Source organism: Rhineura floridana, chromosome 2 (assembly GCF_030035675.1).
Source record: "Rhineura floridana isolate rRhiFlo1 chromosome 2, rRhiFlo1.hap2, whole genome shotgun sequence".
Classification (NCBI taxonomy): domain Eukaryota; kingdom Metazoa; phylum Chordata; class Lepidosauria; order Squamata; family Rhineuridae; genus Rhineura; species Rhineura floridana.
In genome coordinates, this window is record NC_084481.1 from 203,491,714 (window position 1) to 203,509,606 (window position 17,893).

A 17,893-nucleotide genomic window follows, 5' to 3' on the forward strand; every position below is an offset into this window, starting at 1 on the left:
GGCAAAGTACCTGGGAAGCTGGCAATTGCGAGTGGAAGCGAACAGGTCGACTGAGAGGACGCCAAACCGACACTGGAGACGATGGAAAATGGCTGGATGAAGTTTCCATTCTCCTGGAAAAACCTGTTGTCTGCTGAGCCAGTCTGCTGTCACATTCCAAATCCCTCTGAGATGTTCTGCTTTCAGGGATTGTAGATGTTGTTCTGCCCAGACAAAGATGAGGGAAGCTAAGTCCTGCAGAGGACGAGACCTGGTGCCCCCTTGTCTGTTCAAATGTGATTTTACACACGTGTTGTCTGTTTGAATGAGCACATGGTCCAAAGGGAACAGAGACTGAAAATGACGCAGAGCTAAATGGACAGCCTTTAACTCCAGCCAGTTGATGCTTTGAGATTGTTCTGCGGTGGACCAAACCCCCTGGATGTACTGGGAGTTGCAATGGGCTCCCCAACCTATGAGGCTGGCATCTGTGGTTACAACGGTTCTGCGGGGTTCTCTGAACGACGTGCCCTTGGAGAGGTGTTGAACCTTGGTCCACCAGCGGAAGGAGAGGCGCAGTGCGGGGCTCAGATGAACTTTGCGATGGTTGGAGCTGGCAATGTCCTGTTGAAAGGGCAGCAGAGTCCATTGAAGGTGCCGAGTGTGGGCTCGAGCCCATGGCACAATGTGGATTGTAGAGATGAACATTCCGAGAGCCCCGGCGAGAAGCATGACGTCTGCGGATGTTTGTTGCATGAGGGACCTTGCGATGCTCGTGATGGCAGTGATGCGATCTGGAGCCAGGAATACCATTGCCTGGAGGGTGTCCAACATTGCCCCTAGATGTAGTAGGCATTGGGTTGGTTGAAGGTGGCTTTTGTCGAAGTTGACAAGCCAACCGTAGGCCTGCAAAACATTGAGGGTGATCGTTAAATGATGATGAGCCAGCTCCTCAGACTTGGCCCGTATTAGCAGATCATCCAGATATGGGTAGAGATGAACCCCCTGGGTACGTAGATAAGCCACTAAGATGAGTAGCACTTTGGTAAACACTCTTGGAGGAGAGGAGAGGCCAAATGGCATCGCTCTATATTGAAAGTGCTGGTGGCCAAAAGCAAACCGAAGAAACTTTCTGTGGGCTAAGCAAATGGGCACATGGAGATACTCTTCCTTAAGGTCAATAGAAGCCAGGAAGTCTCCTTCATGTAAACTCTCCGTAATGGAGTGGAGTGATTCCATTTTGAACCTGCAATATGTTACAAAGCGGTTGACAAACTTGAGGTCCAATACCGCCCTCCATGATAAATCTCGTTTTGGTACAGCAAATAGGAGGGAGTGCACCCCTTCCGACCTCTCAGTTGTGGGGACTGGCTCTATTGCCGTTATGTCCAAGAGGTGGTGTATAGCTGTCTGCATGATTCTGTGCCTGGCTGGTGCCCTTGGGCAAGGGGACGGATGGAATCTGTCTGATGGGGTTGCCCAAAACTCTATGGCATAGCCATAACTGAAAAGGTTCCTGATCCAGGAGACCGTAGTGAGGCGCAACCAACGGTCTCCAAAATGAAGTAATCTGCCACCTATGGGAAGTGTATTAATACTGCTTGCGTTGGCGAGGACCTCCCCTATATGAGGACGATAAGTTGCCCCTGCGCCCTTGGTACTGACCTCTGCCCTGGAAGCGTCGGCTCCAGGAGCCCCTGAATGAATTGGGGTCGTACGATCTGAAGTCGCGGCCTCATCCTACTGGCCGTGTTCCTCGAAAGGGCTGGTTAGAACGGGAGGAAATCGCCTGAAAGGCATGTGGTCGATGTTCTTGACAGTGGCCAGAACAGGTTTGTGGGCATCTTTGGGATCAACCAGCACTGCCTTTAGAGCTTCCTTGCCGAAGAGTAAAGATCCGGAGTAAGGAGCCCTGGACAGATTCATTCTGGCCGCTGAATCAGCCTGCCAATGGTGAAGCCAGAGGGTCTGTCGAGCGACTATCTGAGCCGTCGTGGCTCGCGACCCCAATTGAGTGGCATCCAAGGTGGCATCGGCCACAAAAGCTGCTGTCTTACATAACTTTATCAGAGACCTTCTGAGAGCAACAGGATCAGGGTTAGTGTCCTCTAGAAGATCATCCAGCCACATCACAGCTGCTCTGGAGAAAATGGAGGCAGAAGCCGAGGCACGCATGGATAGGGCAGTGGCCTCGTGATTTTTGCGGAGGGCGAAGTCCATACGTCGCTCAGTAGTGTCCTTTAGTTGGGATTTCCCTTCCCTGGGCAAAAGAGAATGTGAAATGAGATGAGCGATTGGTTCATCTATGCCAGGGACGTCTAACTTGGTGGCAAAGTTCGGAGCTAGGGCGTAAAACCTGTCAGCCAAGTTCTTGAAGCGGCGAGATTGGAATGGGTGAGCCCATTCTTCAGAGGCCAATTTGGCAATTGGATCCGGCACCGGGATGTAGTGTTCAGTAGGTGCAGGGGATTTGAGGACCTTAGCCCCTTTTATAGTTGGGGTGGAAGAAGTTGAAGGCGCAGTCTGGAGACCAAGGGTATTAACTACTCTGCGTGCCAGGGGCTGACAGTCTGAGGCATTAAACAAGCGATACAATGTATCCTCCTCATGATCTGAATAGTCGCTCCAGTCGTCATCTCCTTCAACGTGGTCAGTGAAGGTTGACTCCTCCGCATACGAGGCTTCGTCAATACATCTGCCTCTGGCTACATCAAAGGAATTTGGTGAACAGGAAGGGTGAGCCTCATGACACGCACGTTGATCCATGTTGAGTTGAGGTATGGCAGGGACTTGTGGTGGTGACTGCATTTGGGTGAAAAATGTCAGCATGGCTTGAAGTTGGGAGAGGAAATCAGGGGACAGCTGTAGCCCAGTTGTGGCAGATGTTTGTGCCTGAGTGGCTATTGGAACAGATGTTTGGGGCGGTAAAACGGAGGGAGGCTGGTTAGGCGAAAGCCGAGTGGGAAAGCCAGCAAAATCTTCCTCGTCAGAGGAAGCAGCAGGGGAATGAAATATATCGCTCATGTGTGCCTGAGTTGCTGCGGGTGGCACAGAGTCATAGCGCGGCCGCTTTGGTTTGCTATGGCTGGAAAGGTGTTTTGTCTTAGCCAGTGCTTTAACATGCTTAGTTTTAGTCGCCTTAGAATGTTGTGGCTTGGCTGTTTGTGGCATGCCTGGCTGATCTGGCATCATATTGGCTGATTGCGACATGCCTGGCTGTTCTGCCACCTTATATTAACTTGGGTGCAGTACACGGCCACAGAGGGGGCAGGATGTAAAGACCCGAACTGGCACAGTGTACGACCACAGAGGGGGTAGGATACACTGGCAGATGGCTAAGTGCACGGCCACAGAGGGGGCAGGATGCACTGTGGTATCAGCGTTAGTATAATATAGGCTGTATAATATAGGCTGTATTTTAGGCTTGGTACACGGCCACAGGGGGGCAGGATGTACAAAATATAGTTCAGATTAGTGCTGTAGGCTGGATTTAGGCGTGGTACACGGCCACAGAGGGGGCGGGATGTACAGAATATAATTCGGATTTAGTATAAGGCAGCCACTGAAATTAAATCTCCAGCCTTGATTTAGTACAAGGGAGCCACTGAAAATAAATCTCCAGCCTTGATAATACAGTCACAGTAGAATTATGTGAGTCAGCCACTGAAATTAAAGCTCCAGCCTTGCTGATACAGTCGCAGTAGATTTGTGTGAGTCGGCCACTGAATTAAAGCTCCTGTGTGTAAGTAAGACTTGTGTGAGTCTGTCTACTGCCCACATACAACACACATACAGATAGCGTGCAGGGAAGGTATCCGTTGGTTAGTAAAGGGGTAACAAAAAAGGTGGGAAATTTGAATCCAACCAAAATGGCGCCCGGAAAAAAGAGCGGGGAAAAAAATGATCCAAAAATGGCGGAGGGAGGAGAAGCAATGGCGGCCGCCTGGTAACGAACTGGGGGAAGGGCTGCCCAGCACAGTCTCGCAGGAGGAGCCGCGGGGCCGATAGCCGCACTCGCGGCTCTAAAAACCCCAAGACAGAGAGTGCCGAGAAAAGCCTGTGTCGGAAGAGGCAGCAGGAGACAAGCCTCCGTCGCCGCCGAGTGCAGACCTCTCCGCGGCGAAAATTAAAGCTACGGAGAGAGCGGGAGAGAGAGAGCCAAGTCCACAGGCTCCGGAGAGGCAGTACCCCGGCCGGCTAAAGTTGGGTGACGGAAAGAAAGGGCAGGGAGCCGCAGCCGCAAGCTCCCGCCTGGGAGAGAACCGCAGCCGCGGTCTCTCCAAGAGCTCCTTAGAGCGCTACTTAAGACAGCCCGGCACAGGAAAAAATAGATCCACGAGCTCCCGATGGATGCAACAGAGCCAGGGGGGGAAAGCTCAAAAGCGGCCAAAAACGAAGAGAACCGCAGCCGCGGTCTCTGAGGGAGCCCCCAGACAAGGAAGGAAAATAAACCGAAATGAATAGCTCAGAATTGGCGAAAAAACGAAGAGAGCTGCAGCCGCGGTCTCTGTGGGGACCCTCAAACTTAAATGGAAGTTAAACACAAAACAGAGGAAGGAAGGACTTGAAGACAAATAAACAAACAAATACGAGAGACTTAGCTAAATGCTACGCTATAATTCCAATCTTGTTCGTACGAAGGCAAGAATGAACTGGAGAGTGGGAGGGGCATGACGCCCCTAGTCTTGACTTCAAAAACATTCTTGCCTTCGCACGATAGGTGGAGCTAATACCCGTAGTGATGGCCACCAGTTTGGAGATTAGACAAATTAATGGAGGATAAGACTATCACTAGCTGTGTACTACATCCAGTATCAGAGGCAGCATGCTGGGAAATGTCACGGGAGAGAGCATCTGGTTGCCCATTGTGGGAACAGAACGCTGAAACAGATGGGCCTTGGTCTGATTTAGCAGGGTTACTCTTATGTTCTTAAAGCAGTATTCTCAGGCATGCACATCCATCATATCCAGCAAGATGTGGAGTTCACTTTTAGGGAACAAAGAACCATAGAAGGTCCCATGCAGGCAAGGGACACGTGTTTCTCACCTGATGTCTTGAATGGCTGATCTTCTGTCCCTTTTCTTCCCCCATATTTTCAGAGAGTTCACTAACAAGATAATGAATTCTCCATTTTTCATGCCAATAGCCACCATGTCACCCTCTGGGCTATAAGACACAGTTTGTGCTGCATGGCCCAAATTGACTTTGTTCACCATCTTCTGTGAATTTTTTTGTTAAAAGGGAAAAATGATTAGAAGTTTCTATTTATGTACAGTAAATATAGTGAATCAAGGTTAAGTCATGATTTATCTTTAGCTCTTACACTTACTTAGTTCCTGGGAATACTTTTAAAGAAAAAGATGCATAAGTTTTCTCAACAGATTTATTCTTAATGCAACATTTTGCTAAATTATTATACCTTCTTAATGTCATTTTATACCTACTTTATCAGCAATATCCCAGAGTCTGACTGTCCCATCTTCTGCAGCAGAAAGGAAAATATCATGAGAAGGGTGTGTTGCCAGTCCCCAGATAGGCCCATCCATATGACCATTAATGAGAATGTTGCACACTGCATTTTTTTCTCCAACTTCTATTATTTCACCATTCCTTGTCCCAACAAGAATTTTTCCCTGGAATGTTGATGAGTTAATGGATACTATTAAAATAGCAGCTGTCAATAAGGAATAACATGAATCTATGCATAAGTTAGAATCCATTAACATATTTTCATCAAAGGGATTATTGAAATCATGCAAATATAAATAAATGACACTATAAATATGACTCTTCCAACAGATAATCATAGAATCATAGAATCATAGCATTGGAAGGGGCCTGGGAGTCCAACCTACTGCTCAATGCAGGAATCCAACTGCTGTTCAGATAGCTGTTCAGCTGCCTTTTCAATGCCTCCAGTGTTGGAGAGCCCACCACTTCCCTAAGTAATTGGTTCCATTGTTGTGCCATTCTAACAGGTATTCTAACCTTTCAAGTACTTGAAGTGTACTATCATATCTCCCCTCAGCCTTCTCTTCTCCAGGCTAAACATGCCCGGTTCTTTCAGTCTCTACTCATAGGGCTTTGTTTCCAGTTCCCTGTTCATCCTTGTTGCCCTCCTTTGAACATGTTCCAGTTTGTCTGCATCCTTCTGAAATTGTGGTGTCCAGAACTGGATGTAGTACTCAAGATGAGGCCTAACCAGGGCTGAATAGAGGGGAACTAATACTTCACATGATTTGGAAACTATACTTCTGTTAACGCAGCCTAAAACAGCATTTGCATTTTGTGCAGTCACATTTATTTTATTTTATTAATTATTTGATTTATATCCCACCCTTCCTCCCAGTAGAGCCCATTGCACTATTGGCTCATATTGAGCTTGTCATTAACAATTCCAAGATCCTTCTCGCATGTAGCATTGCTGAGCCAAGCATCCCCCATCTTATAGCTGTGCATTTGGTTTCTTTTTCCATGGCGTAGAACTTTGCATTTATCCTGCTAAGTTTCATTCTGGTATTTTCAGCCCAATGATCCTGACCAGACCTGACCCTGCTTAGCTTCAGCAAGGAGCTGGCCTCATGTTATCCCTCCCAATTTTGTATCATCTGCAAATCTGATAAGCATTCCATGCACCTCCTTATCCAAGTCATTAATAAAAATGTTGAAGAGCACTGGGCCCAGGACTGAGCACTGAGGTATCTCACTTGTTACCTCCCCCCAGTTTGAGAAGGAACCACTGACAAACACTCTTTGAGTACGATTCTGTAGCCAACTGTGGATCTACCTGATAGTTGTTCCATCCAGCCTACATTTAGCTAGCTTACTTATCAGAATATCATGGGGCACTTCGTCAAAAGCTTTGCTAAAGTCGAGCTATATTATGTCCACAGCATTCCCACAATCTACCAGGGAGGTTACCCGATCAAAACATGAGAAAAGATAAGTCCGACGGGATTTGTTCTTGATAAATCCATGTTGGCTTCTAATAATCACTGCATTGTTTTCAAGGGGCTTACAGACTGACCGCTTTACAATCTGCTCCAGAATTTCCCCAGGAATTGATGTCAGACTGAATGGTCTGTAGCTCCCAGGTTCCTCCTTTTTTCCGTTTTGAAGATGGGGACAACACTAATTCTCCTCCAGTTATCTGGCACATCACCCATCCTCCATGATTTCACAAAGATAATAGGCAGTGGTTCTGAGAGTTCTTCAGCCAATTTCTTCATTACTCTCAGATGCAATTCATTGGGCCCTGAAAATTTGAACTCATTCAAAGTAATTAGGTATTCCTTGACCACTTGTCTATCAATCTCAAGCTGCACTCCTGACCCTTCAACTTGCACTTCAAGTTTGCCAGGAGGGTCATATATCCTCTTTTGGAAGAAGACTGAGCTAAGGTAGGAATTGAGCCCTTCTGCATTTTCTTTGTCATCTGTTATTATTTTGCCATCCTCATCAAGTAGCTGAACCACCATTTCTTTTCTCTCTCTTTTACTATGCATATACCTGAAGAAACTTTTTTGTTGCTTCATATACCCAAGAAGGTCAGCCTATTTCCGCTAATTCAAGTAACATTTGGCATAGCAATTTGCTAAGACAACAGTCCTATCTAAATGACAATTTATTTCAACAAAACTTCCCTTACACTAAAGTACGGATTTACGAGTGGTCCCCAACCTTTATGAGTATGGGACCTCCTCTGTAAGCTCAAAAATTTTTGTGACACCCCCCTTCCGGCTAACTGTAATTTTAGCCTCTGCTAATTGAAAAAATGGTGTGTGGCAAAATCACATCTCCAAATCTCCCGTTCCATAAAAAGCTGCCTGCAGACAGGGAGGTGTTGCTTTCTTTTCTTAATGCAAAGGTCCAATCAAATTGGGATCCCCCTCCCCCGTCAGTCTGAAGATGTACAGTCCTGTCCCCCAACACAGTGTTGGACTAAGATCCAGGTTCAAATCCCCACCCAGCCAAGAAGCCCACCGAGTGACCTTGGGCCAGACACAGTCCCTCTGCCTGACCTATCTCACAGGGTTGGTGTAAGGATAAAATGGAAGGGGGTGGGGAACCATGTGCACCACCTTGAGTAACTTGGAGGAAAAGTGTGATATAAATGCAATAATAAATAAATACATTTCAGCTGCAGTATATGGTCCCCAGCTTCAGCCAACCTGCTGAGCTTTTTTAAAATCATCATCATCATCAAGAAGCATCAATATGATAGTGGTGAGGATGCTAGATTGTGAAGACAAAAGGGAGGATAGGTTGAGGTGGGGGATTAGTGCTTTTAGGCCTTGGGATGATCATCATAACTGATAGCATGTACTTGGGGAATGAGAGTGCAGCAGAAGACAGATGAGCGCGCGCACACACACAAACACACCTGCTCCTCCTGCAAGTATCTGTAGGTGTGCATGCATTTGGGCACATGGGAGGGGGGAAACCCTCAACTGCTACAGCATCTGGGAGAGTCAGATTGGGGGGACAGAATGTAGTGGAAGAAAGGGGGGCACTGGCACACAAACTTAGCCTCAGAGATGGGGTGCGAGCAAGTCCTGAGCTTCCTCACTACTCTTTGGCTCCGTCTGGGCCGAAGGTGAGATCTGGGCAGCCTCACAAATAAGAATAATTTTTTAAAAGAGGTGGCAGCGAAGCAGGAGTCAAGAAAGGTAGGCAGGCTGGTTGTCAGGAACAAAGGGAAAAATCAGCCTTTCCTTGCAGCCTTGCTTCTTTTGCTTCAAGTAAAGCCCTCTTCTCAGAATTCTGAGTAAAGGGGTCATCCACAGTGGCAGTGCGAGGAGCTGGGAGCTGGGATAGTAATCTCTTATTCCTGGTAGCACTTCCTTCAGCCTGCTTTGGCATCTGCCATGTGTGGTACGGGCAGATGTCTGCCCTTGGCGTGCCTAAAAGATGCCCTAGCTCTTCAACAAAGTCCTCCCCTCTCACTTGGAGCAATGGGGAGATGTAATCTGCAGTGGCACTGGGGAGCAGACAGCATCTAGGTAGTGAAGACTTGTTTTAAAAAATTAATAAATAATTCATTTATTTACTGTTCACAGCCGCCAAGTTGGGAACCACTGGTCTATGAATCCCTGTACTCAAACTCTTCTGGGGGACCCTATTTGTTAATATTTACTGTTATATTATTAAACAGCTACTGCATACTTTAATCAGGGTAGGAAAAATAAAGAGTTGAAACTGCAATACACTAAAAGTGACCTTTGGTCTTATTTATTTATTTATTTATTATTTAATTTGTATCCCGCCCTTCCTCCCAGCAGGTCTTACCATGAAACCGTCTTCTACATATATGTAAAGATTATCTCAGGTGGGACTTGAGCTCCACTTTGTGGCCAAAGGCAGAATACTGCTGTTCAACTTTGCAGAGTCTTCTAGTTTCCCCTTAGATTCAGAGAACAGTTCTTTCATGACAAACTATACCAAACATAGACAATACGAATAGGAACAATGATAATATACAGGACATGGGGGGGGAAATGCACTTTCTGCTGTGCACCAGGTAGAAGTAAAGTAGCTAAAAATAGGAGACAGAACAGCAGGACGCCCCAGAGTACACAGGGAGAAGCCCTGAGATTATCTTAAAATGCACATGGGAGACAGTTTCATGGTAAGACCAAAGATCTCTTCTCCTGTGCATGTAAGATGATCTCAGGTGGGACATACACAAGCTGACCCATATTGGGTGGGAAAGTAAAAGAAATTTTGGATGCCTACTGGCTTGGGAGAACATGGTGTAAGACCTGTCTCCCAAAGACTGCCTCGGTAGAGGCATAAACTTCTATCTTGTAATGTTTGATGAATGTGTTAGGGCTAGCCCACATGGCTTGCTCTACATACCTCTTGAAGAGGTGCATTGAGAGAGAAAGCAGCTGAAGTGGCAGCTGCTGCCCTGGTGGAGTGCGCCATGATCCTTGCTGGGGGTTAAATTCAGACAGGTGTATGCTAGGGCTGTGCACAGCCCTCCTCATCCATTCTGTGGCCTCGATCTGTGGGTCCCAAAGAGGACCAATCCGCCCAGTCCTGAAGATGGGACCACCCACCCTGTCCCCGATCCATCCCTGAAGTTATTCAGGGGGTGAGGCTAAGGGTTTTAAAAATTAAAAATATAGTTGGGAGGGAGGAAGGAGGAGACTGCTTTGCGCCCAGCACAGGATACATTTGTGGGCCAGCTCACAGCATCCCAAGCAATGGGAGGGAGAGTCCTCCTCCTGCCACTGCTTGTTGTTGCGGAATCAGTAGCAATCTCGGGTGATCCTGTGAGAGCCCAAGCACAGCAGAGTCAAAGCCAGGTCTTATGCCTAGGCCTGCCCAATACTGGCCTCTTCCTTCATGCACCAACTTTGAAGGGAGGACATTGTTGGAGCGGACTGACAAAGAGCCACATTAGAGGTCAATATCAGTTAGAGAGCTCTTCTCCCTCCACAGCCTCTTCCCTCCTCTCATGAGCCCTACATCATCCAGGAGTGATGAAGAAGAAGAAGAAGACGAAGATACAGACTGGGAACTGGAGGAGGGTCCAAGCAACTTACAATCAGAAATACTGAGGCACTAGGATTCAGTGCTTTTGACAGTGACAGTTCCTCCCCCTTAGCTCCAGTTGGAACACACAGAACACCAGCTGATCAGGAGTTTCTCCTCCCCTCCACCCCCTCTCCTCCCAGGATGCTGCCGCCGTACATATCTCCTCCAGAGAAGGAGGATCTCAATGATGTGCAACCACATGCATTGTCCCAGACAACAGATGGCAGGCTCAGCTGGCCCCCACTTTCTCACTTCCATCTAATCTCCTTTGTCAGATTCTGCAGAGAGACCCGGGGTGCTAAAGAGCGTGAATCCTGCGGTTCAGGGGAGCAAAGTTGTGGTAGATTGTTAGGAGGGAGAAACACTGACGGGGGAGTCGCTATTATAGCAGAGCTCTCAGAATTAGCTTTGGCATTCTTTGAAGGATCCTCCTGTCTTATAACCTTAAGCTCATGATTGCTCCTTAATTTAAGTATTGAGTCTAGAAGCTTGAAATTTTTTGTAAAATTCATTTTTCGACCTCAATGAAACTTAAAGTTTTTAATATTTTTGCTCCTCTTGGAGGTGAATGAATGAATTTTATTATCATGGTCATAGACCAGCCAAGAAATTTCACAAAGTACAAATATACACTTTTAAAAGTAAAAACAATACAAAGGGGAAATTGGGTCGAATAATTTAGAGTATATAAAATTCAAGATTTTGGGATCAACAGTTTCCTACGGATTACAATCGCTGCTGCAAAAAAGTTTGCCACCTTACACGTAATAAAAGAGTCTTTATCAGCAAATAAATACTGGACATACAGGGATGAATCACTGCATTGAAGTTTCTGTAAAAGAGGCAAAATAAAATGCCGTCGAAGGTCATCATAGAACCTGCAATCTAAGAGAACATGATCAACAGTCTCAATGGCTCCATTATCACAAGGACAGAATCGTTCAGAGAAGGGAATTTTTTTAAACCTGCCCTCTGGTTTGATTCGGTTAAAAAAAAATTTATACAGGCTATGGAGCGACTCCCTTACGAGGAAAGGTTGCAGCATTTGGGGCTTTTTAGTTTAGAGGAAAGGCGGGTAAGAGGAGACATGATAGAAGTGTATAAAATTATGCATGGCATTGAGAAAGTGGATAGAGAAAAGTTCTTCTCCCTCTCTCATAATACTAGAACTCGTGGACATTCAAAGAATCTGAATGTTGGAAGATTCAGGACAGACAAAAGGAAGTACTTCTTTACTCAGCGCATAGTTAAACTATGGAATTTGCTCCCACAAGATGCAGTAATGGCCACCAGCTTGGATGGCTTTAAAAGAAGATTAGACAAATTCATGGAGGACAGGGCTATCAATGGCTACTAGCCATGATGGCTGTGCTCTGCCACCCTAGTCAGAGGCAGCATGCTTCTGAAAACCAGTTGCCGGAAGCCTCAGGAGGGGAGAGTGTTCTTGCACTCGGGTCCTACTTGCGGGCTTCCCCCAGGCACCTGGTTGGCCACTGTGAGAACAGGATGCTGGACTAGATTTGCCACTGGCCTGATCCAGCAGGCTCTTCTTATGTTCTTATGTCCCTGGAAAGTGTATGGAGCCAATTTTGCAATGTTTTAGTATCAATGCATTGTTGATCATCTGGGTGAATTAGTATGTCATCACTTGGTTTTAAATTTGAAGGAAAAAGGTAGTTGGAAATCTGCTGGCTGGACATTTTTGCATCCTCTTCACTGCTTCCAGGCGTGAAGTAATTCGTTGAGACTTTGGGTGTATGCTTCTTGGTCAAACTCTCAGCCTGCTCTATCTCGGAGGCAAGATTATAACAGGGGGGATCAGCTAAATCCGGTTGAAGAACTCCCTTCAAGTCCAGTGACCAGTCCAGGGGAGCACTGTCATGGCTGGAAGTGGAAAGGTCAAACTCCTGAGGCCCCGGTTGCACCTTTGCGCTAGTCCTTTCTCCTCTCTTTGGTGGAGCTGAATTCACTGCCTTTTCATAAGGCGGGAAAAAGTGGGTAATAGTTGACTGTTTTGACTGTTTTGCCGGTTTTACAAGAGAAGGTGACTCACCCTCCAGGGGCATTCCAAGCTTTCTGTAGCTGTTCCTGGTATAAACCATATTGTGGTGCTGTCTCTTTAAGGTGATAGCCAGAGGTCAGTATTAAAGCTACAATTACTGTAGCAGTCCTGAATAAACACAGCACGGAATAACTCAGAGTGGATGTTTCCCCAGCTTTTCCTCCGTCTTTAACGTCAGTTCAAGTAGTTAGATGGTTAAAGAAGAAAAGTTTGATTACTTAAGCGTTGGACGGTGTGTATTAACAAACTCCACAGGCACTCTGGCTGCTCAGCTCAAATGACGCCGCTGTCTAGCAGGGAGACATCAAATAAATCCACTCTCACTTCACTCTCAAGGTCGCTCAGATGATAAGGAGTTGATATCAGTGTTGCTGAGGATGGAAGTAAGCCAGGAATAAAGATTCAGGGACCCGGCTGCTGTTTACACAGCTTTTTAGGGAAGCAAGTGCTGGAGAAGACAAGGCAACGTCTGTCCTATCGGGCCGCCATCTTCCCATCCCTCTTAGATTCAAAGGAGTGCTCATATGTGTGCGCACTCCCATTCTGTGACACCTTCCTCATGCAAGTAGAAAGAGCCTGGCCGAACCTATTAAGGGTTGTAAGGGTGTGTGTCTAATTGCTGCAACAACGTCATAGCTGTGAGTAGTCTAGTCATGCCTAGTTATGCCTTGTAGAGATGCAGAACCTTGTGTGAACTGTAAGCTGATTCATGAAGCATATTAAACTGGAGGTTTTCATTAAATATACTGGAGAAAGATATACTAGCAAGTCTGAGTCTGATTTCAATGGTTATGGGACAGGACAACTCCAAAGAAAGGTGCCCAGTGTTGGATGTTGTCGCTCACCCCCCCATGCCCTGCCCCAAATAGTTTTGAAGGACTCTGGACTGTCATACCCAACCCATAGCAATACAGGGCTATCTGTACCCTACTCAGCCAAGGCCCAAAAGCCTCCAAAGAAGCTTTCAGAAAAGATGGAGAGAGAATCAGGAGATCATCTAGATAGGAGTAGATATGAATTCCTTGCAGCTGGAGGTAGGCCACCAAGGCGACCACAGTCTTTATGAACACTCTGGAAGCTAATGCCAGACCAAAAGGCATAGTCCTGTACTGGAAGTGTAGGCTGTTGACTGCAACCTGAGGTAACACTGGTGGCAGTGGTGAATGGGGACATGTAAATAGACCTCCCTGAGGTTGATCGGCAATGATAAAAAGTCTCCCTGAGTGAGAGTTTCCTTAATGGACAACAGTGTTTCCATCCTGAACTTCTGGTACCTTATGCATCTGCTGAGATGTTTCAGGTTCAGAAACGCCTGGAAGGAGTCATCCTTCTTGGCCATTGTAGAAGATGGAATAGATATCTGAAAACAACACCCTGGGGGGACCAGTTCTGTTGTGGAAATCTTCAGAAGATACTGGATGGCCTCCTGAACCCTGGCTTTCTTTTCCAGGATGGAGGGGAGTGGAGACAGAAGGATCCTGTGGGGAGGGGAGGGGTGAATTCTAGGTGCAGACCTTGCCTGAGTGTCTGCAATACCCAGAAGGTGACAGCCTGCCATCTGTCTGAAAAGAATTGTAGATGGTCTCCAACAGGAGAGATGGTAGCGTCAGAACTGGCGCTTGTTGCCCCAGGTCTGGGTATTTGAAGCAAACTTGCCTGAGTATTGCTGCTGTCCCCAGGAGTTGAAATGCTGTCTGGCCCAGGAAGGGCAAGAAGACTGAACATCTCTCCCTCTTCTGGAAGGTCTGGACAGGTAAAAGGATTGGTTCAAAAGGTCGGGATGGCATGATCTACAAAACAGGTGCTTGTCCTCTTTCTTCTTGGAAGAAGGCATCACCTTCTTTTTGTCTTTGGATTCTACCAAAACATCCTCCATGGCAGCATCACCAATGAGTTGCCTCCTGCATAAGGTTCTATAGCTAGGCTGGAGCAGGCAGTGATCCTTCACTAGGTCCCCCCTCTGGAAAGGCTCGGAAGGTGGTGACAAGGTAGAGGGGCTTTTCAGTTGTGGCTTCCCATCTGTGGAAAACGTTCCCCAGTGAGATCTGCCTGGCACCTTCACTGACATCTTTTTGGTGCCAGGCAGTAGGTGCCAGGCAAAGACTTTTCCCCCCAAGTGTTTGATAGACTGAGATGATGCTGTTTGTATCAATGTGCTGCCAAAGCATCCTGTGGCTGTATGTGGGTGGTTGTTTTATTATTTAGTTTTAGGATATGTTATTTTATTTTGTTTGTTAACTGTGTTCTAAGTCACTTGGAAACCTTTGGGTAACAAGGGACTAATACATCTTATAAATAATAATAGTAATAATGCACCTCCCAAAGATGTAGCCAAAAAGTCTGTCTCATGAAGACATCTACCACCAGGGCTCGAGCAGAGAAATGTACCACATCTACCAAAGCATCAGTCATAAAAGCTACAGTCCACAAGATCTTCAGAAGGGACTTGTGAACCTGGGCAGGGCCCTGCTGGGATCATCTAAGACGTCCTCCAGCCATAGAAGGGAGGCTCTGACAAATACAAAAGCAGAAGCTGCCACATGCACTGACAGGGCACTTGCATTGTGGACATGTCTGATCCCTCAGTCCAGCTTCCATTCCATCATATCCTTAAGCTGTGCAAATGAGTCTTTGGGATGGAGCGAATGATGGACCAATCCTGCCATGGGCGTATCAATGAGAGGAAACTTCAATTGGTCCATCAGATTGTTCTTGAATGTAATATTTATTAGCAATAGGCACAGAGTTTTTGTATTATAGTGGCACATCAAATTCATACTTAATGACCTTAGGAAGCATGGAGGGATGTTTTACCACTCTTAATTAAGGCTTCATGGGGGCCTCTCCCAGAAGGTTTCGAGCATGGCTTAATGGCCATACCCCTGTAAACCGAATGAGGGTCCAGGAGAGCCAAGTCTCTAGACAGGTCTGTTAACAAAGCCTCCTTTAATTGCTGCAGGATATACACAGAAAGATTGAAGTGCTCGGGTGGGGCCTGATCTTGCAAGGCAGAGGTGGATTTGGTTGCTTGTTCTGATAAGGGTGGATGCCGGGGCTGTGCCCTTGAGAGGTGCTCAAAAACCTCTGAAGACCTCAGGGGAAGAGTTGATAGAAAAAATGTTCCCCAGATCCCCCAGGGGTTGTTCACTCTCATCCTCAGAGGACTGCTCCTCATCTCTTAAGGACCTGCAGAGCAGGCATTGTGATTTATTTGTGGTCTTGGAGCTCATCACCAACCCACACACCCTCCTCCCCCTACATAATTATCCAATTCATGGCCCAAAGACAACACCACAGAGCTGCTGTATCAAAGACTGACTATATCAAAGGACCTCAGTGTCAGCAAGAAGAAACTTATGGATTCACTCAAGGTCTCTTGGCCCACAACCAAAGAAGAGGCCAAAGCACCCTCTGGCCTGATGGAAGAGGGGCTGGTGCTGACTACCACTAGCGGTGAATGCTGCTCCACAGCAGCCGCTGAGAAGGCTTGTGTAGTGAGAAGTGGTGGCGGCTGCCAGGTCTTTGTCGTTGGCATGGTCAATTGTTCCTTAGCCTTTCCCATGGCCTAGAACCAGGAAACTTGCTGCTGCTGCTGGGAGGCTTGCTGTTGCTACACTTAAGGGGGCCTTATAAGGCTGATGGGGCTGTTGGTAAGGAGGAGGGAGATGAGGGAAAAATGGAGGCAGATAAGGGAGATAAGCAGAGGACACCTGAGACTAAAGGCGCTGATTTCATCATCCCTTGGGGGAAGAGAAGCCAAGGAAGTAGCTGGAGTCAAATGGAGAAGGACTGGCCAAGGAAAAAAGAAGTGGCTTTTCTTCTTTTTTTGCTTTAAAGAAAAGGTAATTAGATTGAAATCAGGATGGGAGGGAAATACACCAAACAGGTAACAAACTGAAGAACGGACGCCGAATAAGCAAGAGTTCTGAATGACTGAAGCGAGCAGGCAGCGCAAAATACAATCATATTTGATGAAGGCAGAAAAGAATTGTTCCCTAAGTATAAGGGGAACCTAGAAGACTACAAAGTCAAACAGTGCTAATCTACCTTCAACCACAAGGTGGAGCACAAGTCCCACCTGAGATCATCTTACATGCATGGGAGAATACTAGAATTCAACAATGGCAATTCACTGTTCGTAGTCATGTTTCAAAGGTATCCTCTCAGTTCACTATGTATGCTAATAACTCATGGGGATCTCAGGAATTTGTTACCAAATTCTTCCGAGCTACACAGGAAGTGGATTGCACAGGTAGCAGATTGGATTGGACCAACCCTAATTGTGTTTCCATTTTAATAAATTTGTAGGGCAGTAAAATATCTCAGAGAAGAGGTCAGGTCTCCTGCTCCCCTGGTGCATTCATTATAGCTGCCCAATTTCCCTGCTTTCTCAAGTTTGATAGAAATATCTGTTGGCTATAGGTACATTCTTAAACTGCAAGGTTTTTTTTGCCTATTAGTGAATTTCTCTGCTTTTTAATCCAGGAGGTAAGAAATGGGATTGTGTGCAAGTTTGCTGAGAATGGATTGATCATTTGCATGCTTATTGAGTTGAATGGGATTTCCTCCCATGCAATCACGCTTAGAATAGATAAAACCGACCATGCAGAGGGGGAGGGGTCAGGAGAGGGAAGGAGGAAGGGGGGAAAGGGGAAGGGAAGGAAGGGGCAAAAGGGAGGGGATAGGAGGGAGGAGGAAAGGAGGGGAGATTTAATAATTTGCATGGGTTTTGAGTTCAGTGGGATTTATTCCTGTACAATCATGCTTATGCTTAGGAAAGGTGAAAGTGACCTGGGGGAGGGGCAGGGAGGGGGAGGAGGGGGAAGGGGTAGAGAAGAAGAGGGAGGGGAGAGGAAGGGGAGAGCAGGAGATTGGGTGGGCATGCACTGGGCAGAGGGGAAGCCCCTTTCCTTTCCAAAAGGAAAACACTGTGAACAGTATCATTGCTTTTCAGTGTTTCCCCCACCTTTTTATTCTACAGGAGGCACATGTAGCCTCCCACCCAAATTTAAACCTAAGCTGTCAGTGGCCACATCCACACCAGACCTTTATTTCACTTTAGACACTCATGGCTTCCCCCAAAGAATCCTGGGAAGTATAGTTTGTGAAGGGTGCTGAGAGTTGTTAGGACAGGTCCTACTCCCCTCACAGAGCTACACTCCCCAGAAGAGGGGCTGGCTGTTCAACCACCAACAGGGGTCTGGATTTTTTTCTCTTGTTTTACACTTTGAACTCTCGATTTTATCTGAGTGTTTGGTGTATTGCCATGAAAACTTAGAGGGTTGTTAAGCAAGCGTTTCTGAGTTCAG

The 17,893-nt window shown here is 46.6% G+C and overlaps 1 protein-coding gene across 5 annotated transcripts in view; it reads right to left on the reverse strand.

The window, feature by feature from the left end:
• EML5 (EMAP like 5) overlaps nt 1-17,893 on the reverse strand; it is a 240,719-nt gene that overhangs the window by 12,944 nt on the left and 209,882 nt on the right. For all 5 annotated transcript variants that reach the window (XM_061611916.1, XM_061611915.1, XM_061611914.1 and 2 more), the window contains 2 exons: nt 5,425-5,613; nt 5,027-5,199 (listed from right to left, as the gene is read on the reverse strand). In XM_061611916.1, coding sequence (XP_061467900.1) covers nt 5,027-5,199; nt 5,425-5,613 — 362 coding nt within the window. The remainder of the gene's footprint in view (nt 1-5,026; nt 5,200-5,424; nt 5,614-17,893) is intronic.